Raw genomic sequence first — 23,360 nt, forward strand, 5'->3', positions numbered from 1 at the left:
AATGCAAGTATTTAAAAGGAACTTTGATATAATGTTGTATTAACAGTAATACTGTGGAAGAAATATTGGAAGTAGATGTTATAACATTTAAGCAATGTTTGTTTAAATTAAGGCAGAATTGTTGAGGCTTTTCTTTCAAGGTTGTAATCTTCTTATTCCTAGCCTAATACTAGGTTTTTTACTATTTTTATTCTTGCTTCCTTTTCCCCCAGTAATTTGCAGTGTGACATTTTGAACCCCAGCTATCCTAGATCACTTAAAACTTTGGACAGCAATTTAAAAAAGGTTTAATTAGCACAGTCTATGAGCTGGTGGATGCTGTGAGTGAGACACTGAGCCAGGTTCTGGAGCTTTGTAAGGCTGCAGTGCTGGACAGGCAGCAGCAACACTCTGCTCTCTCCTGAAATGTGGCTCTTGGCTTAGATATTCAAATAAAATATTTGCATAACTTTGTGGGTTTGAGGTCTTGTTTTTGGCAAATTTCTGTAATCCCCCTGATTATATGAATAATCCTCATATACATTTATTATTATATATATATCTCAGGCCTGTTGGGCCTACCAGCTTTCCCTAAATGCTGGATGTTCTTGGCTGTCTCAGTGGCTCAGAGCAGCCCTTAACACACAGCTATGTTGCCCTTTATTTAGCCAGGTGGTTTTTGATTTGGCTTTGCTGTGTGAGCAGGTGCTGGTAGAGAATAATGAAAGGTTTCATAAATAATGGAAGAACTAAAAAAAACCCAAACAAAAAGCATAACGAAGACACTTAAAAGCAAACAGAGGAACATATTAAAAGAACAGCCTTAGTCGTCTCATCTTAATTATGAGCATTTTGAATTAAATATAATTTTTGGTGCCTTGTTACCTTACTGTTTAATCAATTCAACTTATTAAATATGTAAGGTCTTTAACACCCATGTGCTGTGCCATTCACAGCTGGACAAGATTCTCAGAAGTCACTGCAACGTGTTTCTGCATTTTGTCATGCTCCTCCAGCCAACAAAACTTGGATTTAATTTTTTGAAGTAATTTATGCTGTTCTTTTGGATGTAGCATTCAGTGTGTGAAAAAGGCATTCATGTGTTCTGGTCTGTCTGCAGAACAAACAACTAGTCAGATTTTTACTGATGCCTGAAGGCTTAAGGAATTTATTTTGAAAAACATGACATCAACCAGCATTCTGGATACAGGAGCAGATGAATTCTGGTACACAGCAAGCTGTTTCTCAAATTAAAATTCAAGTTGTATCAGTGTGTTAGAACTCATTAATCAAAAGAATGTGGAAATGATTGTGCAGTTGTTTTCTGCTGAATTTTCCAAAAGAATGTTTTAGCTTGAATACTCACTTAATCTTTATTTCATTCTTTCCAATACAAAGTACTGATTTATTTTTTTCAATAGGAGAAAATAATTAAAAGTTTTTTGTAGAATAGTAGCAGCTATTGCATGGGATTGATGCAGACTTTTTTCTGAACCAGTTCCAAAGGGATTTAACTAGTGAGTTTATATTATTACACTGTGATTCACAGATGAAACTGTGGCATTGTCAGTGTAACGTGCCGGTTTGTCTTTCCCCTTCAGCCACAGCCTTGCCAGGTGCTGCCCTTGTCTGTGCCCTAAGAATACTTTTCAGGGGGTCTCTGAGGGAGCTTCTCCACTGTTTTCCAGCAGACTTGAGATTTGGGCAGATTTCTGTGGTACTTTTCAGCAGAAGCATTCATGGATTCTGGTCTGGGTGTGTTACTGGGCTGTTACAGGCTACAGATCTCAAAGAAGTAACAGTAATTTCAGCTCATATCAATTATTCTTTTCCCTTACTAACCCAAGATTTTTGGAGGCAAATGTCCACATTCTGTATTTCTATAAAAGATTGAAGCAATGTTTGAGCTTAGGTGCGAGTGTCCTTCTTGCTTTATGATCTTAATTGTGAACATGTTTTGTGCTGCAGTTAAAGGTTATTAAAGACAACGGCATCTTGTACAATTGAGCAATATTTAATTACGGTATTCAAGTGTGTGGAAAGACTGTGTTAAACATCTTCCTTCCCAGCTTCTGAGTATGCTTATCCCAACCCACCAAAAATAACTCAGTGGTTTAATAGTCCCATTAGTAGTTTGGTTAACAACAAAAGCCTGAGCACAGCTAACTGTAGGTTCTTCAGCGGTGTCTTGGTTTTATCGATAAAATGAATTATGGGCAAATAAAGATTCTTCATACTTCTCTCATACGCTGTTACTCCACTGTCATCTGAACTCCTCCAAAATTAGTGGGAGTACTAATGCTCTGGACATTGGCAGTAGCATGAGCTTTCCTGTGCCTGTTGCAGTGTTATAAAGGGATTGTGAAGGTGCGAAAGCAGAGCTGTCTTATAGCAGAAGTGGAGAGGAAAAGGAACCCCCTTGAAAGTTGCAAGATAAATTGCAAATCAGTGAATTCCTCTTTTGATCTTCATCACTGCAGACAAGTTCCTACTTTCTCTGTTCATTTCATTCATTTTCCTTTGCATCTTTCTTCTACAATTCTTCTAAAGCACATACACAGATATTAAGTTCTGCCCTTCATTTATTCTTTTGTCATTGTTTCCATTTCACTTTCCCTGTGTTTCATTCCTGTATCTTTCTTGTTTAGACCAAGTGGAGGATCCAGCTGGCCGTAGCAGCCATGTAGGACCCTTCAGGAACCTGATGGTAAGTGCACGTGTGTACTTATACTCAGGCTTCCACCAGGTTCTGTGTTCAGAGGCATTTCCCCCCTCCTGCAGGCTTCTGTCCATTCCTGACCTCTGAAACAGTAAGAAAACTAAGGGACAGACCTTGGTCTACTCATTGATAACCTTTATATCAGAATAGTAGGTTGTACTTTTATTGGATATCTGCAGGAAGAAAATGATGGAAATCTTTCAGGTTTATATGGATTTTAAAAGCACTTTGAGAATTCATGGGAGAAAATCTATCAACAGCTGTTAAATGTCTTCAAAAGTTCCTGAACTCCAAATATATGAAAGCTGGGAGAGCATATCATTGAAGTATCACTTGTTACTCTGTTCTTAAATTCTCTTCCTGGGCAAGTGCTGTTGAACATAAAATAAATGATCAGGGCCATGAAACTGTGCATCTGGGACAGTCATTGTCATGTTTGAGTATAGTGAATTCTTTAAACCTTGTCAAAGAAAGCTGCCACCAAGAAGATGAACAAACTAAAGCTGGTAAAGGAGAACATCAACAATGGTTTGGTGTCTCTCACTGATGTGTGTCAGAAATTGATCTGACACATCTGAAATGCTGTCCGTGCCCAAGACGTTTTGTTCACTGTTCAGAGAAAGGGCAAGTCAGGTGCTAGGTGAATCAATCCTCTCTTAAACGCATTGATGCTTAAAGGCCAAGAACTTGAAACATCTCCAGTTGTATCTCAGAGCAGGTTATATCATGAGCAAATTGCATCTCTTTTTAGGACTGGCAGGAGAATTTGCAAATGGTCTGCTTTCCATCGGTAGCATAAGGTATGTGACATAAGTACCTCGATTTTGTGTGAAAATCCTGCTATTGTAGTGATTTCTCTGATTATAATTGGATTTGAGGTACTATTAAGTTTTATATTCTCTAACTGGATGACTTTGAAACATTTCTGCATGCTTTAGCACTTGGGATTTGTGTTTTGGTGCCTTTTCATACTTTACCTCACCCTTGAAAGAGCACAGTATATTGCCAATATTGTTAGAAAAAAGAATTAACTGGGTATTGGTTTGAAGGCTTTGACAGTAACCTGTTTTTAGGATGAAATTCAGGGCTGCTGTAGAACTAGATGCAAAATTGCCCCATGACTTCATCTACAATACATCAGACACTGTACTGTGGGGGGAAAAGTGTCCCTGAGCATGACCAGGTTTGGCAGGTAAGAGGGGCCTGTGCACCAACCTTTTCATTCTTGTTTCCAGTCTCATCTGTAGGGAGAGATGAAGCAAGAATTTTATTGGTTTTAGCTCAAGATACTGATACTGGTCTTCAGATGATAAGTGGTCTGCAAAAAGGTTTAGAGCTCTTAGGGTTCTAGGAATTAGGTATCATTTGTTATGTCACTCATAAGGCGTATTGTGATGCATGTTTGATTCCTAGGAATGTGTTGTAATCTTACATTTCCCCCTTTTCCCTCTAAATGGAACTGTTGGATTGTGTTACTGTACATTCCCAGAGCAATTTCAAGTGACTTGGGAGATACTTCTGGAAACTTCTGTGATATCCTTTATAGTCAGACCTTGGTAGTGTTGGTTGTAATTACGAACATTCGGGGTGCTGATAATAAAAAAAAAAAAGTGTTCCAATTGGACATTCAGTAGCCTGTCAGGTAAAGAAAGATGTGCTTAAACTTCCTTATGCCTATGTGAACACCCAAATATGTGCTAAATCTTCTGACAGTTGCAGGTGTTAAAATCAAAATTGAATATTGCATTGTTCAAACAATCCAGTATCGGTTTTTTATGGCAGGTTAGACATGGGGATCATTACAATAATTGAGGATATTCAGAGAAAATTGCTAGTTTACTTTGGGAAGGATGTGTGTGTCTTTTCCAAAGGTGACAAAAATTCAGTATGAGTGACTATTGTCAGGTTATAAGACTAAAATTTGTTAAATTGGATAAGAAATTTAAAAAGGTTTATTACATACATAAAACTGAAATACATTGGAATTTGGAGATGGCCTATGAAATCTGAGCTCCTTGAGAAGAAATACAGATAATTATTTAGATAGAATGTTCAAATCAAAACAAATGTTTCCTTTTAAAGCTGTGCTGTCTGAGCTGTTCTCTTGGGGGGGGTGTGTACTTGGAACTTTGCAGTCTGAACAGAGGAACATTTTTCTTTAAAGGCGTTTCAGTTTCCTGGCTCAGGATGTGAAAAATATTTTCAAGGTGTAAAAAGGAGGAATTTGTTGTCAGGATTGTGACATGGAAGAATGTGCTTCCAACTAGGAAATTAATTTAGGGCTGTGATGGACATTTCTGATCAGAGGAAAGGGGCAGTGTGTCATAAAGTAGCATTTTGTGTGTTAGAGGGGACAAAGGAGGAACTAGGATTGCTGCTTCTTGGCAGTTCTTCCCAAGAGTTGTGTGTAGAACTGTGGAGCTTCAGTGGTGTTTTCTGTATCCTGTGTGGAGAGTACAGTCTGTGCACCGAAGTGAATCGGAAAATCATAAACCTTCATTTGTTACTACACACCCCCTTATTGTAATTTCTGTATGTTGTAGGCCTGAATCTGTAAGGTTAATGGCAAAAATTAGCAGTACTTTGTAGTGCAGTGGAAAATGACGTTTTCAGTGTATTTACATCTTGCAGTACTGGTCAGCTCTTTGCACATAATGCCCTTTTGTGTTCATCATCCTCTGCAACTAATACATGCTGCTTCATTTTGGTAACAGAAAGTGATAACGTGAAGGTGGTGTTTGTGTCAGGACACAATGAAATACCTTCATCATTTGCTGTTACCCAGTTCCATCTCATTTTGCCGTGTTGGTCAAGCGCATGCTGCTTTCAGTCTTCCCATGATGTTATTACTTCATTGCTTTTATCATAACTCTCCTCAATATTCAGAATGTTTATAAAACTAGAATAAATCTTTATGGGTTTCTACTTCATAAGGTCTTCCAATTAACATTAAGGATTTCCTATTTTCCATATACTTCTGTGAGATACAGGAATTCGGTGGCCATATTAAGGCATTGGGTAACTGCATGATGCGGGCTGCTTAACCCTGGACAGGTAGTTTGTTCTTGCTTTGAAAGTGAGGAAAATATATCAGCGTCTGAGGTTTTTTTACCTGAATGCTGTCTGTTCTCCTAATCAGTCATTTGTATTCCTCAGGAAAGCAGGGTCTCTACAGGAGTGTGTTATACTCCAAAGCTGAGGGTTTAATTCTGCCGCTCATATATGTCAGAGGTTGTTGAGCAGGAATAATAAGTGCTCTTTTCTTCCCAGGAAAGAAGAAGACTCAGGAAGGTAAAAACAAGGGAAAGAAGGCAGCAGATACAAAACAGAAGAAGACTGATTTGGATTCTACTTCTGCAGATATGAGGGATTCTAAAGAGGGTGAGTTCTCAAGTGTCTTATTTTTTCCTTCTATCTATCTTTTTGAATCAAAGGATGCTTGTCATGTTTAGTGCATTAGCAGGTTATCTTGCTGTAGCAAAGTGAACATGTTTATATTGTTTATCCCAATTGTTTTACTAGTTAGAAACTTGGCTATTAGAAGCATGTCACTGAATGTATGACTCTGACCACAGGAAAAACGAATGTGCTGCAAAATTTAGACGTAAACCCAGACTCCTTAGAACAGAAGCAAAGTCCTTATTCTAAAATAGTGTGTTTGGAGCTTAGCTACATGGTCATTATTTATTGCTAATTAACAGAGTCAGTACCAAGGGGGAAAAAATACAGTATTAATTCTTTTGACCCATAACTCTTCCTTCCTTCTGTTGTCCCTTCTGCTTGCACAACACATGTACCGCTGTTCAGGTGTCTTATGGCCCAGCTAAGGAATGAAGAAGGAGTTTTTGCTCTGTAATGTACCCACTTAAACAACAGTGGGGATTGGCAGCAGAGGTGTTTGCCTAGAATCATCACAGAACATTTTGGGTTGGAAGGGACCTTAGAGCTTCTCTTGTTCCAACCCCCTGCCATGGGCAGGGACACCTTTCACTAGACAAGGTTGCTCAGAGCCCCATCCCACCTGGCCTTATTTTCTTCAGCAATGGATATACCTAACAGATAGGTAGGACTTGCATGCAGAGGTGAAAACATCCATGCACACCAGTAAATGAGGAGTGGTAGTATTGTGTTGGGTCAGGAACATTGGATATGTTGTACTAGGGGAGAAAGGTGTAGCATATCCTGGAGTATTTGGCAAAAATACCTCATGCTTTTCTTTATTACACCCTTGTGTTTCAGGTCATAAAGAGGAAGATGAAACGCCTTCTGTTTCTGCTGTGCTGTCTCTGGAACAAACAGCTGTGATTCAGGAAATGGTAAATCAAGATGCACTTCCAAAACTGATGATCCCCAGTCCGACCAGTGAACCACAAGTGGTAACTGAAGACAAACAAGGAGAGTCAATAAACTGTGCATCAGATGATTTAGATGATGACGAAGAGGAGGATGAAGAAGAGGAAGATGAAGAGGAGATGGAAGATAGCAATATGCCTAAAGAAAATGCTGAAATGCCTTTGATATGTGAAGAAAAGTTGGACTCTATGGAAGAACAAAAGAGTACGTCAGAGGAATCTCCAGAAAGCTCTCCAAAGAAAAAACTTGTGGTGAAAATTCCAAAAGCACAGGGGGAATCCAATGGTGATGTTCAGGAAACTTTCATGTTTCCCTGCCAGCATTGCGAGAGGAAGTTTACAACAAAGCAAGGACTTGAGCGCCACATGCACATCCATATATCCACTCTGAGCCACGCGTTCAAGTGTCGCTACTGCGGGAAAGCCTTTGGCACTCAAATCAACAGGCGGAGGCACGAGCGACGCCACGAGGCTGGGCCGAAAAGGAAACCATTCCTGACACTGACGTCGTCACAACACTTGGATAATGTTGCTGATAACCAAGTAATTGTGGATGATGGTCTTAAAGATGACCTGAACGTTTCCAGTCTTGCTCAAGACTCTGTTGTCTTGGATTCTGAGAAAGTCTCCCAGGAAATGTCAAACTCTGCATTTGCTGAGGAAAATAAGGAGCCCAAAGAGTTGCATCCATGCAAGTACTGCAAGAAGGTTTTTGGTACTCACACCAACATGCGGAGGCATCAGCGTAGGGTTCATGAGCGTCATCTTATTCCCAAAGGTGTCAGAAGAAAAGGGTTCTTTACCGAAGAGCCACCACTCCCGACAGAACCAGCCCCAGCAGTCCAGAGTGTGTACATTGCGAGCACAGAAATAGAAGAGGAAGGTGAAGGAGATGATGTCTATCTAATGGATATTTCCAGCAATATCTCTGAAAATTTAAATTACTACATTGATGGTAAAATTCAGTCCAACAGCAGCACTAGCAATTGTGACGTGATTCAGATGGAGTCCAACTCTGCAGACTTGTATGGGTTGAATTGTATAATCAGTCCGGTCACAGTGGAAATTTCCTCAAATTTAAAGGTTACACAAACACATGTGAATGAACCTCCTAAGGAACCCTCTAGCAGTGGGAGCAGTGAATCCAAAAAGAGAAGAACTGCCAGCCCTCCTCTTGTACCAAAAATAAAAACGGAAATAGACCCAGAACCTATAACTCCTACTAGTTCTTTAAATCTTCCTCTTAGCATTTCAACAGAAAGCTTACCTTTTCATAAAGAAAAAGGGGTTTATTTGTCATCAAAATTAAAGCAGCTTCTTCAGACACAGGACAATAAGAAGATAACTCCATCAAGTGAAATCCCTAAACTAGGACCTGTTACATCATCGCCTATTTTGCCTCCAGTATCCAGCAGATTTAAAAGAAGGACCAGCTCTCCTCCCAGTTCTCCACAGCACAGTCCAGTGCTTCGAGACTTTGTCAAATCAGGTGAGGGAAAAACTGTGTGGAATGATAATATTCGGAGTTCCAAAATGCCAAAGTTAGAAAGCCACAGCAACTCACCAGCTTGGAGCTTGACTGGAAGGGAGGACAAAGAGACTTTGAGCCCTCTTTGCTTTGAAGAATATAAAATATCAAAAGACTGGACAGCAGCTCCGACTTTTGGCAATGTGTGCAACCAGCAGCCGCTGGATTTATCCAGTGGTGTGAAACAAAGGTCTGACGTCAAAAGCAAGACTCAGGTTCCCTGGGAATCCGTTTTAGATTTAAGTGTGCATAAGAAGCCTTGCAGTGATGCTGAAATTAGGGAATACAAAGAAAATTCCACACAGCCAACGTGTAGTGGTGTTAAAAAGAAGAAACCCACCACTTGCATGTTGCAGAAGGTTTTGCTGAATGAGTACAACGGGACGGATGCAGCCCCAGACAGCGCGCTGGGCGTGGACAGCGCCGCCAGCCCCAGCAAAGCCCTGGAGCCTCAGGCAGAGCCCGACGCGGAGCCTGCTCTCTCGGCATCATCTTCCACTGACACTCAGCCCCTCAGCTCCTCCGCTTCCCCTGTGCCACAGGCATCTGCTGGACCTGCCGTGTGCCAGCTGCCTCCATTGTTAACGCCCACCAACCCCCCCTCCCCACCGCCCTGCCCACCTGTGTTAACAGTGGCCACGTCACCTCCCCCCCTGCTCCCAACGATGCCCTTACCGATTCCAGATGTGTCTGCCAGTGCCACTAACACTTCCTCTTGTCCCTCACCACTCTCCAACACTACTACCCAGTCCCCACTACCAGTTCTTTCACCTACGGTTTCTCCTTCTCCATCCCCTGTCCCTTCTGTTGAACCTATTATTTCTGCTGCTTCACCTGGCCCCCCTACACTGTCTTCCTCGTCTTCATCCTCCTCTTCCTCATCTTTCTCGTCCTCTTCATCCTCATCATCTCCATCTCCACCTCCTCTTTCTGTAGTTTCTTCTGTTGTTTCCTCTGCTGATAACCTTGAAAGTTCTCTCCCAATAATAAAACAGGAAGAAGCTGAGAGCGAGCAGCAAAAAGCAAGAGAAGATCCTCATACATCAAGTGAATCAGGAGTAGTGCAGGAAACATTCAACAAGAGCTTTGTGTGCAATGTCTGTGAATCACCTTTTCTTTCCATTAAAGACCTAACGAAGCATTTATCCATTCATGCTGAAGAATGGCCCTTCAAATGTGAATTCTGTGTACAGCTTTTTAGGGATAAAACAGACTTGTCAGAGCATCGCTTTCTGCTTCATGGAGTAGGGAATATCTTTGTTTGTTCAGTGTGTAAAAAGGAATTTGCTTTTTTGTGCAATTTGCAACAGCATCAGCGTGATCTCCATCCAGACAAAGAGTGCACACATCATGAGTTTGAAAGTGGGACTTTGAGACCCCAGAATTTTACTGACCCCAGTAAGGCGAACGTGGAACACATGCAGAGCCTGCCAGAAGATTCTTCGGAACCTTCAAAAGAGGAGGAAGATGAAGATCTAAATGATTCTTCTGAAGAGCTTTATACTACTATAAAAATAATGGCTTCTGGAGTGAAATCTAAAGATCCAGATGTTCGTATGGGCCTCAATCAACACTACCCAAGCTTTAAACCACCTCCGTTCCAGTATCACCATCGAAATCCTATGGGTATTGGGGTTACTGCAACAAACTTCACAACCCACAATATCCCACAGACTTTTACTACTGCCATTCGATGCACAAAATGTGGAAAAAGTGTTGATAACATGCCTGAGTTACACAAACACATACTGGCCTGTGCATCTGCCAGTGATAAAAAGAGATACACACCTAAAAAAAATCCAGTACCCCTCAAACAGACAGTGCAGCCTAAGAATGGCATGGTGGTTATCGCTGGGCCTGGGAAGAATGCCTTCAGACGAATGGGTCAGCCTAAAAGACTCAATTTCAATGTTGAGATCAGCAAAATGTCCTCCAATAAACTAAAAATAAGTGCATTGAAAAAGAAAAACCAGCTTGTCCAGAAAGCTATCCTGCAAAAAAAGAAGTCTGCCCAGCAGAAGGCAGAACTGAAAAATAACCCATCCGAGACAGACTCTCACATCTGCCCCTACTGTAACAGAGAGTTCACTTACATTGGGAGTTTGAACAAACATGCATCGTACAGCTGCCCCAAAAAACCCATCTCTCCCTCCTCTAAAAAGAATTCTTCCAAAAAAAGTGCAACTTCTTCACCTGCAAACAGCGACAAAGGCAGCAACCAGCGCAGGCGAACAGCAGATGCAGAAATCAAAATGCAGAGCACTCAGCCTCACCTGGGCAAGACGAGAGCACGAACCTCAGGACCTGCACAGCTCCAGCTCCCCTCTGCCTCCTTCAAGTCCAAACAAAATGTTAAATTTGTACCTTCCATGCGATCTAAAAAGCCAAATTCATCTTCATCGTTGAGGAACTCTAGTCCTGTTAGAGTGTCTAAAATGTCCCATGTTGATGGGAAAAAAACTAAGGTGGTTTCTAAGAACAATTCCTCTGGAATCTCCAGCAAAGCGTCCCGGAAATTGCACGTCAGAATACAAAGGAATAATAAAGCTGTTTTGCCAAGTAAATCTGCTGTGGCAAGTAAGAAAAAGGCAGACAGGTTCACTGTAAAATCTAGAGAGAGGATTGGAGGACCGATCACACGGAGCCTGCAGCAGGCAGCAAATGCAGAGGCAGCAGAAAACAAAAGAGATGAAAGCAGTACAAAGCAAGAACTAAAAGATTTCAGGTAAGCATTTCATTTGAAGTTGAAACAACCCAGGAACACGTTGCTTGCTGTTTTGCCAATTTTCTTGGTCTTTTTTTTTCTTTTTTTTTTTTTCCTTTTTTTGAGTTTCTCATGCTTAAATAAAAAAAAAAAGTTGCATTTCCTAAAACGTGGATGAGCAGCTCACTGATGCTGAGGTATGATGTACATACTTGATGCATTTTGTCATGTCATGAAATAATACACGGTTTGTATAGAGAATGTCTTTAATTATAAACTGAATTGAAAACTCTGGAAAAAAAAATGTCAATACCTGAGTGCAAATAAACTTAATGTCATTAAACTCAATGTTATTGGAGACACTGACCTTGTTTTTGGTATCTGACATCTAAGGTAGCCCAGAATCATTCTAGATTTATTTATGGCGGTTCACTTAAGTTAAAAAACATGACTGCATTCTTTACTCACTAAAATAACTTGCTTTGGTTTGTAATAAAAAGCATTCTCTGCATATATATATATATATATATCTAAAAGAAACAAACCATGACCAAATACTTCAAAAATGTATGTGCATACGGACTGAGATCATTAAATACTTAATATAAGGGAAATAGACATGTAAGAAAAGTTACATGAACATGTAAATTTGTTAGAAGTATCATGCTTTTATGTTTCACTATAAAATTTTATAATTAAAGTTCTATTTCTTTTTGAGAAGAAGCATTTTAATCACAAGAAAGGGTAATACTTCAATAAATAAATAAAATCTTAATCTACGTGCCTGAGTCCCGACTTACGTCTTCATGTAGTCTCTCCAATCAATAGTCTATTTTGCACAGTGTTTATAACCTCTTGTTACCTTGCTCCTGCCCTGTTTTCTTGGAAACAGGTGTCTGATTTGCTGAGGAACTTTTACAAAACTCACTGATAATTAAGAGTTCTTTTGGGATTGGTAATTGCAGCGCCTGGCTGTGATTAACACCAGATTTAGGGCCAAGGGTAGGTTTTTTTAATCAAAGTCATTGCTAGAGGAGGAGGGGGAAGGAGCTGGCAGCCTCCATCAGAACAAGTAGAGCGGGATCTGTTCAGTGTCAAAATCCAAACTGTTCACAGTTTGTGTGTCTTACAGTAAAGATCTCCAAGGTGAAAATAGTGAGGAAATACTTTGTAAAGTAAAGGTTCAGTATAGCAGAATTATTCCCAAGTGCTAGAGGGGAATTTGACTTAAAATAGTTCATACCCAAATTAGGATGTGTTGAAGGAGAAAAATGTTATTGGAATTTGGAGACTAATGGTGTAAAAATGCCTTTTAGGAACAAGAAATGTCTACCAGGCCTCTTCCCTTAGGACATAAACATCTTCATGTTAATTCTCATCAGCTGCTCTCTTAGTTATGTGTGAAACTGTATTTAAATGGTGCCAGAACAGACCAGTAGAATAAGAAGCCAAAACACCACATCTTTCCATTTAAATGAATCATTTGACCTTACGCAAATTAAGCAAGTACTTGGAAATGGGTGCATATGGGAATTGTTCAGTAGTATTTGGGGAAATAACAATTGACCTGGGGTAAGGTTTCTTTGGCTGGCTCAAATACTGTTGGTTTACTTTGGCTGCTTGGAGTCTTTATCCGTTTAACGAATGGTTACACTAGGAAATTATTTTTGTTTCTGAAGTAACTTTCATAAATCTAGATTGTCTAGTCAACTTCTTTTTATATCAGTTATATAGTGTGAAAAATTCTTTTGCTTTCATACACTAATATCAGCACAGTTTAACTTTGATTCTACTTTGTGTAGGCACGGTTGGGTTTTGATTTTTTTTCCAGGAAATCTTAATATTTTTTCAAGACTTGCTTTATGTATATTTGTCTACCAACTTGTTTTTCACCTTTCAGTTTTTTTGTGTAAACATACTCATTCACAGATTGTTTTGTCATTTATCTTCAGTTTTTGTCTGTTTTGGTTTTTTTTTTTTAATTTCTATTTTCTAGGAATCTCCTGTAAAAACAAAGCAAAAAAAAATCCCTTAATGCCATGGTAGAGCTGTTGCATGCTCATCTTAGGATAAGTACTACGCCAAGGGATGTGAAATCCAAGCTTGCAAAACCCACAGAAGCTGAGTCACAACCATGAAATTGCCTGCAGGCTTCTTGCTCATGCTCAGTGTCAGGCCTAAATTTTCTTACTTTGTGCTTGACACATGCAGGATGATTCAGACTAAAGCGAAGGGCACTGTTAAAAACAGCTGAAAGCCCACAGGAAATCATCAAAAGAAACAGTGAACCAAATCTTTTGCTCTTGATTTTGTCCGTACCTTAGTGGATGGTGTTGGGCAGTTCAGTTTCTGTGCTTGGCAAATCGGGTTCCTTCAGCCTGTCCAGAATTCAGTGTAGATTCAGGGCCAACAATTGCTGCACTCCAAGTATTTTTGTCATGTATTAGATCTCTTAAAGCATTTTGTCTAAATGAGTCAATAGAGGCCAACCTAGCATGGCAGAATTCCCTTCCCACTTTCTCCTCACTTTCTGAGTCTTTTAGATGTTCAGTATACAATGGAAAAAAGCCTGATTTGGATGTTTTATGGATTTTCCAAGTTCTTATTTACACATGCATATAAAACTTTATATAGCAGTGATGAATTTCTAAACACCAGATATATAATGGTGTATCTTTTTATGGATAAGAAGGCTAGAGCAGGGCTGCAGACCTGCATATTTTGAAAATGAAATATATAATTATTCTAAAAGGTTGTACACCTCTAACTTAAGACAACAAATTGGTCTATTGTTCATAACAGCTTTTTATGGAAATACTGTTTGTCACGTGTTCATAGAGCTTTCAAGATTAATGACAGAATGGATGGAAAGTGACTAGTTTCTTTATACAGACACCCCCTTTATTTTTTGTTCTTAAAAAGTAATCTACCTCTTTAAAATTTGTAGTTTAATACTTGTTTGGTGAATTTGTGCCACTTTAACTTTCACTTTCACTATCATTCCCATTTTGTTACATTTCTGTTATGGGGACTTTATGTTGAAATATTGTATAAAGCATTTGTAGCAAGTTTTAAAAAAATAAAATATTTAAAATTATTTAAATTGTTTTGGACACTTCAATTGTACTATATGTGATTTACATTTTACATTAATTTCATTTTGTTTTCATTTTGGGTTGTTAATCTTGGAGCATGTTCCTGTATTAAAGTTTGCTGTTAGTTATATTGTTACTTCTATTGGAGAGTGATATAAAGACTATTCTAATGAAAACATTAAAAATTGCAATTTGACATAAAAGTGGGGTTGTCCTTGCTTTTGAATGCTGTAGCCTTGCTGGAGGGCTGTAAATGCAGGTAAGCAACTGAAGAGGGATTTTCCTTCTCTACGTGCCGTCCATCCTGTGCTGTAAGTTCCAGTCGTAGTTACGAGTCCGTGATGTTGCAAGCACTTAATGACCAACTAGATGGAACTATCATGACACATTTTCTATAACTAATAAAGTAAACTTTTTAAAAACATGGGGGAAACTTGCCTTTTGTGTGGAAAGCAGATGTACCGGGAAAAATGAAACGATGTACATCTAGGAGGAGTTAAGTGTGCTTGCATCCTTCAGTTGTGTCCCTCTGGTTCAGTGACATGAATTTATACCAACTGGCCACTTCTGACTTAGCTTGAGGATTTTAGGTTTCAATAATGGACACTGCTAATAAATTTAAACTATTTAAGTGAAAATTACATACACTATTTCAACTTTTTCTGATACTATAGTTTTCTGTTTTTCTGATATTATAGTGTTCTATTTTTATATGCTTTAAAGTTGTTAAATAGTTCAATAAAAAAAATACATGCAAAGATATTTTTGGCTCTTGAGAATTTTGGAATGTTGTATTCCACTACCAAGATGTGTGTTCTGCCTTTTGCAGTGGAGCTGGAAGCATCTGCATCCATATTAGTGTGGCAGTGGGGTGGAATAATGTAACATTGATAAGGCTAAACAGCATTACAGCAGTTCCTGCACATGCTCCTTACTAATCCAGTAGTAAGTTACTATTTTATGTAGTTGTCTATTAAAATTAATGCTTCTGTCTGAGTAAGATTCTTTGGTAAGAACTCCCAGTTTTTTATGTGGGGTGTCATTCCTTGAATGTGTTCTCTCCATAATGACATTTTCCGTGAATTTTAACTGATGGGGGAAGATCTGGTGCAATGATGTAGAGGTTCCAGCGTTGTTCATGGAGTGTTTTTGCCCTCACTGCAGTTTGGGATTTACACCACAATGGAAGAGGTGAATCCTTAGTTTACCTACAACAGCAGTTAACACCAAGGAGGTGGGAGGAAGCCACAGTGAAGGTTTTCAGTCTTGATTAGGTTTTACTATATTTACCCAAGGGGAAACATTGTTTTACATACCCAGTGTTGTATTTGAATGTTTTATAAGAAAAAGGAAACATGGAAAAAAAGGTGAAAACTCATAGTTTTGAGATTGCTGAGGATGGGACATAAACTTGAATTGTTGTTTCACATCTTTTACTGGCAAATGAAATACCGGTTGGTGTTTGCTCTTGCTGCAGTCTGGGTATTTCAGTCATCTTGTAAGGATTTATTAGCCATGTCTAGCAGTGAACTGATGGTGAGTAAACCAGCCTCATTCCCTAATATCGTGGAAGAAATCCTCTTACCATTGTATTTGTGGTTTCTCTGCTGTGATGTTAAATCCTGTTGTGTCCCAAGGATGTGCCATGCTGAGATGTTCACCTGTGTTCACCAGTTGTTCAGGGAAGTGCTTGGTGATGGAGATCTCAGCTCCAAATCAGAGAGGATCATCAAGGAGTTTCAGTCCTAAATAGGTGACTCATCACAAATAGAAATGTGCAGCTTTCAGAGTTACTGTTGCTGTTGCATCTCATCTGCATAATTGAATTTCTCTGGCTTTTATAGCTGCCTCTATGATCTGAAGCAACAATAAAGCTGTAATGTTGCCCACAAAGTGCTGACACATCTTGAAATTCATCCAGACAGGCAATGAAAACAATTAAACTTGTCCTGTTTAGAGACCAAGTGACATGCTGGGCGAGATCAAATGAGTGTTGGTTTAATAAAAACAGCGATGCTGGAGTTGTGGAGACAGGAGATCTGACAGGTTCTGTTTACCTTTTTTTGTTTGCCATTTTCCAGTTTGCTGGAAGGCATTGGAACCAGCTTGTGGCAGCAACTGTCTGAGCTGGGTTCAGTCCTAGGTGTTACAACCAATCCAGGAGATGGAGCCAGGCCCCTCCTGCTTTGCAAGGTCCTCTGCCCTGGTGGAAGCTGCCCGAGGGGAGTAAGGCTGGGGTGTTTCTGGTTCTCTAGTTTGTCAGCATTTTGTATTGCAAGACTTACTTAAAATTCTCATTTAGTTCCTGATGATTTTCTTTGGGGAGATGTCATAGAGTTTGATGTCTGAATGTTCAATATCAAATGCAAATAGGAACAGCACTCGCTTCATTTACTGTGGTTTGTGACTTCATTTCCAAAATTATGGGCTCAGCTCCAGCTTTTTACTGCAGTTGGGTTTAGCCAAGGAGCTGAATTGCTAGAGACAGACAAGTAGCTTGTGAATGACCTTAAAAAGAGAACTTAGAAGACCTTACATACTAATTCTGGCTTTTATTTAGTGAATGCGATCTCCATGAGTCACATGATGGTGTAGTTCTGCTCATGATGAAAAGGCTAAACAATAGATTTTGAACAACAAGTACATGCTGGTTTGGAGCTGAGCTTTTGTGGTAAGTCAATGATGAGAGAGGGGTAAACTTCCACATCTATTTAATTAAACTGTTAAAAATAGCAGCTTTCTAATGGAAAAGAGGATGTACCTTCCAGTACTTTGCAAGAGCGGGATGGTGAGGAAAATATATCTATTTCAGAGCAAGATGCAAATAAAACACTCTTAAGGAAGGCATGATATATTAAGTGTACAGTTAATGGTCCACTGTACACATCAAATGAGAGTGGGGATTTAATGTTTTTAAAGAGGGATGTTTTTTCCATGTGTAGGAATGAGTTCCTGTTATTTCCTGAGCTTTGGGGGTTTTTTTCTTAATGTTATGGTATTTTTTGAATGAAATGAATACTAAGGTAACAGACTGTAGCAGGAGTTGGTGCCTCCTTGTGCCCATTGTTCACTGTCAGGCAAGGGTCAGATGTTTAAAATGCAAGTAGATTGTTAGAGTGGGGATGGGTGTAAAGCGTCCAGTATCTAACACGAGATTACTCACAGGACCAGGAGTCCTGTGCTGCCTCTGCACCAGTCTCCAGCCACTACCTACTTCTGACCCTCTTAGTTAAGAGGAAGCCATTGAGTCACCTCTGAGTGCTGCTTCCCACACATACTTCATCGCTTGCCATTCTCCTGTTGTTGATCCTGCACCTTTACTTCACTTATTAAGTCTTTAAAAATGCTTTTGGTAGATCATGCCTTTAGAGCATTCATTGGGAAAAGAGCACTGAAATACTGCTTTCTGTTTTCTTCAGATACAAGGCAGTGTAACTGAAACTCAGAAGCTTGAACAGGCATCAAGTTGGAGGGAGGCTTTTTCTTAGATAGTTAGCTGCTTCATTTTCCTAATTTATTCGGAGCTCGAGTGGCTAGTGAAACATAATGTTGTAATCAGCAACATGCACTTTGTTTGTGTATATATCTCTCTGTTTAATTTTTTAAGACTTTATGTTTCATGAGCCAAACGGGGTCTCTGAGTCATGTTTTGGATGACAGTACTCCCAGAAACTGCCAGAGGGTTGTGAGAAATGGCTTTGGTTATTCAGCAGGTGATGTTCCATTTCTCTGAAGTACAGGCTCAGCGTTCAGTCATTTGAGGTGCTCTGGCACACAGAAGGTGAGCAGCAAAACTGAGCCTTGCACCACTCAATGCCCTGTGTCAGTAAAAAAGTAAGAGTAATAATCTCATATCTGGGCCTGTTTCAGCAAAGCCTGCCTTGATTCCAGCTGAGGGAGCGGGGGGGGGGGGGACTCAGCCTGGAGAAAAGGAGGCTCAGGGGGGTCAGTGTCACTCTACAGCCCCCTGACAGGAGGGTGCAGCCAGGTGGGGGGTGGGCTCTGCTCCCAGGGAACAAGGGACAGGACAAGAGGAAGTGGCCTCAAACTGTGCCAGAGGCTGCCCAGGAAGGTGGTGGAGTCCCCATCCTGGAGGTGTCCAGGGAACACCTGGATGTGGCACTCGGTGACAAGGTGCGGATGTGGTCACAGGTTGGACTCTCTGGCCTTGGTCTTTTCCAGCCTCAGTGAGTCTGTGATTCCTTCTGCAGTTCAGACAGTGCTGCTCAGCAAAGTTAAGTGCCTGTGGTAAAGTAGATGCAAGGGCTTTTTCAGGGAGGTGATTTTGTTGGGAATGCAGAGGATGCAGTTCCTGCTTAGGGTGTCTGAAGGCCCATTCCCACATACAGACTGTGTGTGCATAGCCCTCAGTCGTGTTCCAGCAGTGACTCAATGGGGGAATTGATGTAGTGTTTCCTTTAGGTATTGAGAGCTCTGCTAAACATTGCCATGTGGAAGGAGGTGGGAAGATGAGAAATACTGAATTCTTACATCACTGAGCTGCTTTGAAGAGTTTCAAACTCAAACTCCACTGTCACTGGAATGCTATGAAGATTTTTTGCCTTTTATACCCCTGTTACACCTTTTTTACAACTTCTGTATTCTTAGTGCTTTTTGCCTACATTCTTGGACTTGTTTGTCAAGCTGAGAGACTCAGCATTTTAGAAGCTTCGTAGCTACAGATCAGTGTGCCCCAGAGCCCAAGGTCCTCTCCAGAACACATTCTGTAAACCAAGATAGAACCATCCAGGGGAAGGTTCCTTGGGGAGGGGGGCTCACTCGAGCCTCTCATTGGGGAATCTTTGATAGATCTGCTAATTAGTAACACCTATAATGTTGTACCCGATCTTTGGGGGCACACTGGGCAGGGTGCATCTCGGTGCATTCAACCTGGACATGGGCATCTAAGGATCCTTAAAATAAATACCAAGGTAAAATCCCTTTTCCCCTTCTAACCCTGTATGACTCATGATTTTAAGACCAGGAAAAGGCATCAACTGGAACTTGAAGTTGTATTCTTCACTCATTATGGCAAATTCATTATGTCACTCATCTACCTTTTCAAATCACAAGCACATTTTGTTCTGTGGGTTCTTTTTTATGTAATGAGCTGTGCAGGACTGAGGGCTCATCCTTGTTCTGCTGCCCTCCAGCAATCCTTTTGAACTCCTTTGGTGTCACCATTTCTGTATAAAGCTAAATAAAATCAACTACAGTGTTCCCTATGTGTGATGAAAGTTTTTTCATTCTGTTAGGAATGTGATTCAGTAGGTACAAACTTCTTATCAAATTGCATTACCTGCCAGTATAGAAGATGGGGTTTGAGTACTGCTATTTGTAATCCAGAATTGTTCACCTTTTGGTTTGCAAAGTACTCTGTGCTGCTTTAAAAGGGCAGGAAGAGAAATTGCTGACATGATACTGTTCATCTAAATTTACAGGTCTAGACCAAGATTTCTTAAATGACTAATCATCTCTGAGCTCAACTTGAAATACCTTCAAGGCAACTGATTTTCTGAAGGAGCTCAGTAGCCATCTCAGTGCAGAGTTCCTTTCAAGTGGCTACTTTAGTTCACTGGTTACTTTTGAAAATGTAGTTCTATTTAAATAAAATGTTGTTGATACATCAATTTTAGAGTCCCCCAGGTGAGCTGTAGGCATGGTGTGAGATTTTTTCCAGCAGTTCTTGCTGTTGGTTTGGTGTTCATCATGAGAGTTCCTCATGACCCACTGTGAGTGGAACTGAGCCAGCAATGAAAGAACTTAAACTGTAGAGCACGTGTGAAACAAAGCAATTTTTGAGTTACTGTGGGGCAGCAGTGCTGCTTTAAAGGATTAAGTTCTTTGAAGCGCTGTGGCTGGAGAGTGCTGTTAGGTGTCTTCTTGGAAGTGGAGAATGCAAAGGATCTCAATAACAGGTTTTTCCAGTTTAGGTTCATGAAAGGCCTGACCATAATATTCATATTCTAGCCTTTAGCACCATGTGAAGGAAAGATAAAATCCTGACGTGCTCCTGCTCTTTCTCTGCTTTCATGAATAAACACACGTAAGTCTCCAAATATCCACAGTACAGCACATTAAGATCCTTTTCCTTTCTGCTGCATCCCCATTTTCTATACAGTGAGTCAGGACTTTTCCATAGAAAAGAGAGACATCCTTTTCAACAAAATTCTATCCTCAAACCTTTTTGTCTTGATAAAGACTTTGTTTCACTAAAACAGACAAATGAAGGTCTTTTCCTTAGTGATTGATGGTTTTGATGTTTTTCCAAGTCCTTGTTTGTGTATTTACTTTCCCATTAAGCAGTATACTGCTGTCAGAGAGTACATTTCAGTCAGGGTAGCAGTACTGTTGTTTAATCTCACTGAGAGCAGAAAGCCCAGAAATGGCATTTATCCACTTCCTAAACCCTCCTGCTTCCCTTCTGGCCTGTGAAATTGTTCAGCCTAATTCTGCAAAACCAAGAATTTGGGCTTAAACATGCACATTTCTATTTTTTTTTTCCTAGGAGTCAATGATTCGTGTCAGCTTAGCTATTCTTTTACTTAAGAGTAGGAAGTACTTGATAGAATATGTTCCTGGCATGCTTATTGTTAAACGTGATGTGGAATGTGTGTGTGTGTGTCTGAAATTTTGGAGCATATCCTTGGGGGTATTTTAGATTAGCAGCGTAGAAGTATAATCCTTGCAGGATAAAAAAAACACTTTAATTGAGGTAAAAATGTGAACTTAAATCACCTGAATTTTTACCACATACTGCCATGACTTTGTTCACTGAATTTCCCTGGTGGGACTGGCAACCACCTTGGATCACTCCAGCCTTCATTCCCAAAAATACCATGGCTTCTTTTTCTGGGACATTTCTAGAGAATTAAACTAGCAACCCAGGAGAATGTTAATTGCACAAGTGTGGTAGGAGACAAGCTAATTTGAATAAAAAATACCAAATGTATTTTGGGAATGTCTGAGGGAAGGGGGTGTGCCAGGATTTGGCGTTTTTCCTGGCCTTTGAGTTCGTGTGTGCTGCTCAAGGCAAGGCTCAGGGGCCTGGGAAGGTATATGGAAGTAGGAACTTGGTTTGGACAAATACTTAAGTATTCAGGAGACAATTGAACCTGTGACAGTAATGCGGGGGGGGGAACCTTTACCTTTGTTCAGTCCTCTGCTTCAAGGCTGCAGATTTTCTGGGTGACCTTGGCAAATCACTTTCCACCTGACACTGTTCTGGATCTGAAACACTAGGATTATGGTACTGATTCACACTACAAAACACTTTCAGATCTGAGGATGGAAAACTTTAAGAGCTGGGATTTAGTGTATTTTTGTTGTAGCACATCTCACCAAATTGGGTGATTTATCTCTTTTAGTTTGGGTATGCTCTCAGTTGTGAGAGAGAACTTTAGGCCCTGTCTCTGTGTAAAAAATAGCCTCATTTAACTTCTGCGTTGGCTTTAATTTATGGAATAGCTGGTGCATCTACCAAACTTTTGTTTACTTTGGTTTAAAAGTCCTTAGTTGACAGAGAAAACTTTGTGCAGACAAGTCCTTCCTGCTACCTAGGAGGATTTGGGTTCTGGGCCTTTTTTCCTTTCAAGCAAAGTATGTTTTCTGATGTTAATTTTTTTTTTTTTTTAATTAATTTTTTTTCTGGCTAGGACTGTTCCCTAGCAATGGTTCTGGCAGAGATGGGGTAGCCTGGGCTGTGCTATTGGTCTGGTCTGTGCACAGGGGTTGGGATTGCACAGTGAGGGGCTGGGAACAACCCTTGCCCCTTCCCACTGGAATCATCCCTCAGCAACATCACACAGGGTGGCTCAGAACTCCTTTTCTTTGCCTGTCTCCAGTTACCCAGTGCTGAGATGGTGAAAGCAGGTGCAAAGGGACAGTGCTAAAAATAGCAATTTCAATCACTGCTCCTAATGCAGTGGGGGAATTTCAGCTCCCCTCCCCCTCAGAGACCAGCTCCCCTTGCACACCCGGGAGTTTGTCAAAATCACCCCGACATCCCAGCTCTTCTTTAAACAGGCTCTAAAATGAGTTATCGATCCACTTGAGGGTAATGTCGGGACAGAGGAGGGCCCTGATTCCTGACAGCTTTGGCGGAGTGGACACGGCTGCGGTTCTGAAGCACGGTCCATTGGGAGCACTATGGGAAGACAGCAGTAAGAACTCCATAAGGAACTCAATTTCACTTTCTATTTAGAAAAACAATCCTTTTTTATCTCATTCCTCTAATCCTCAGCTTCCAAGTAACAAGCCATGATCTATTAACTTTAAAGCTTGAGGAAGTTAGGGGTGGAAGATCGTAGAATTCCGGAGTAGTTTGGGTTGGAACGGACCTTAAAACCCATCTCGTTCTACTCCCTGCCATGGCAGGGACACCTTCCACTGTCCCAGGGTGCTCCAAGCCCTGCCCAACCTGGCCTTGGAAACTTCCAGGGATGGGGCAGCCACAGCTTCTCTGGGCACCCTGTGCCAGGGCCTCCCCACCCTCACAGGGAAGAATTTCTTCCTGATGTCTGATCGGGGTGTGCTTTTGAAAATCTAGGTCAGATTTTCCCTGATATTTTGTCTCTTTGGATTTGAGGCTTTTACTGTTTTTTTTCTTTAGGTTTCCCATAGGATGTAGACCTTGCCTCACTGCAGGCAAGAGCACACAGATGTCATTAATTATAGAAGAACTTTAAGAAGTCGTAATTAATATTTTGACAGAAAGCATTACTTACATGGACACATTCTAAACAGAACGAAACTAAAATTTCCCTCTTCTAGTTATAGTAAAAGTCTGAAGCCAAACAAACTAAGCTTATTTTGGATATTCTACTGTTTCCCTTGGTTACAGTCCTTATATGGAACAACAAAAATCTGGCTTTTGTTGACCTCCCCATTGCCACTTTCTGGTTCTTCCACACTGGCTGAAGGTTTCAGAATTGAATTCACAAAGGCTGGAGTGGATGATTTACATAGAACAATAAAAAAAATT

At 40.4% G+C, this 23,360-nt stretch overlaps 1 protein-coding gene across 4 annotated transcripts in view; it reads left to right on the top strand.

The window, feature by feature from the left end:
• Positions 1–23,360, top strand: part of PRDM2 (PR/SET domain 2) — a 64,898-nt gene that overhangs the window by 36,083 nt on the left and 5,455 nt on the right. For 3 of the 4 annotated variants that reach the window (XM_069034675.1, XM_069034676.1, XM_069034678.1), the window contains 2 exons: positions 5,969–6,079; positions 6,938–11,303. In XM_069034675.1, the coding sequence (XP_068890776.1) occupies positions 5,969–6,079; positions 6,938–11,303 (4,477 nt within the window). Of the gene's footprint in view, positions 1–5,968; positions 6,080–6,937; positions 11,304–13,278; positions 15,121–23,360 lie in introns of those variants that run through there. The other variant, XM_069034677.1, reaches the window with a different exon arrangement.

This window comes from Aphelocoma coerulescens, chromosome 21 (assembly GCF_041296385.1).
Source record: "Aphelocoma coerulescens isolate FSJ_1873_10779 chromosome 21, UR_Acoe_1.0, whole genome shotgun sequence".
Taxonomy (NCBI): domain Eukaryota; kingdom Metazoa; phylum Chordata; class Aves; order Passeriformes; family Corvidae; genus Aphelocoma; species Aphelocoma coerulescens.